The 998-nt window shown below is 45.4% G+C and overlaps 1 protein-coding gene across 1 annotated transcript in view; it reads right to left on the bottom strand.

Annotated features, from left to right (window-relative positions):
• Positions 1-607: 607 nt before the first annotated feature.
• Positions 608-998, bottom strand: part of CSUI_000180 (uncharacterized protein) — a gene marked incomplete at its 3' end in the record, with an annotated part of 14,166 nt that continues 13,775 nt past the window's right edge. The window contains exon 9 of the mRNA XM_068060414.1: positions 608-735. Within this exon, the coding sequence (XP_067927612.1) occupies positions 608-735 (128 nt within the window). The remainder of the gene's footprint in view (positions 736-998) is intronic.

The raw sequence follows: 998 nt of genomic DNA, 5'->3' as shown, positions 1-998 counted from the left end.
ATACATACACACATATATATACATATTCATACATAGTCCCCCAGTCGAGTCTCTTGTCAGAGGAGAAGACCCCTCGTCTTCCTCCTCTTTTCTCATGGACCCGAAGAAGAAGAAAATCTCTCAAACAAGCCTGTCTCTGAACGGGGGAGCACATGCAAATAATGAGCTAGTTCTTCACGAGATGCTGGCCATTTCACAGTCGGGCAAGTCACTTTGGATCGAGGACAACAAGAAGAAGAAAAGAATAAGCAGCCTAACAGGAAACCCCCACTACCGAAAATAATTCAAAACGACGTAGCTATCTCCGTGAACTTGTGGCTCTTCTTACTCTTCTCGTTATGAGTATTGATGAAATAAACTTCACTTATCCCAAGAATTACACACAGTCTCAGCGTTGCTGTTTATCACCTTCTCCCCCGCCTTATTGGTAGACACGCACCCCGACTACGCATGTCTCGATACACATCTACTCACTGTATATCCATCTCTGATCTATCCATGTACCTATCTGCATCTATTATGTATACCTCTGAAAACACTTCTTCTTCTTCTTCTCCTCCTCCTCTTTCCTTTTCTCTCTCTGTCTTACGACTTAGTCTCATCCCCACTTACAGACTTTATTGAAGTCAACGAGGAAATGAACCTGCGCCCCTGCAGCTTCAGAGAAACGAAAATGTTGTTCTCCCTTAGCTCGAAGCGCATCCTGGAGAGCCCCCATAACCGAATATCTCCCATCTGTAAAGAAGAGACAGGAGAGATATACCACATGAATAGCTACAGCTCGACAATAGCTAGAAACCTGACGTTCCCACAAACCCCACCTTGGTCTGATCTCTCGATAGAGATCTTTCCTCGACGTGCATCTGTCTCGACAAGAACGGTGAGTCTAACAGAGGGTAACGGAGCGCCCTTCGCTTCAGAAATCGGTTTGGGTTAGACGTAGAAGACACCACGCGTGGACATCGTAGAAGGGAGGTGTCTAGAGTTTCGTTTTCATA

Source organism: Cystoisospora suis (assembly GCF_002600585.1).
Source record: "Cystoisospora suis strain Wien I chromosome Unknown contig_73, whole genome shotgun sequence".
Taxonomy (NCBI): Eukaryota; Apicomplexa; class Conoidasida; order Eucoccidiorida; family Sarcocystidae; genus Cystoisospora; species Cystoisospora suis.
Note: the sequence above shows the minus strand (reverse complement) of the source record. Positions and strands in the feature narration are given on the sequence as shown.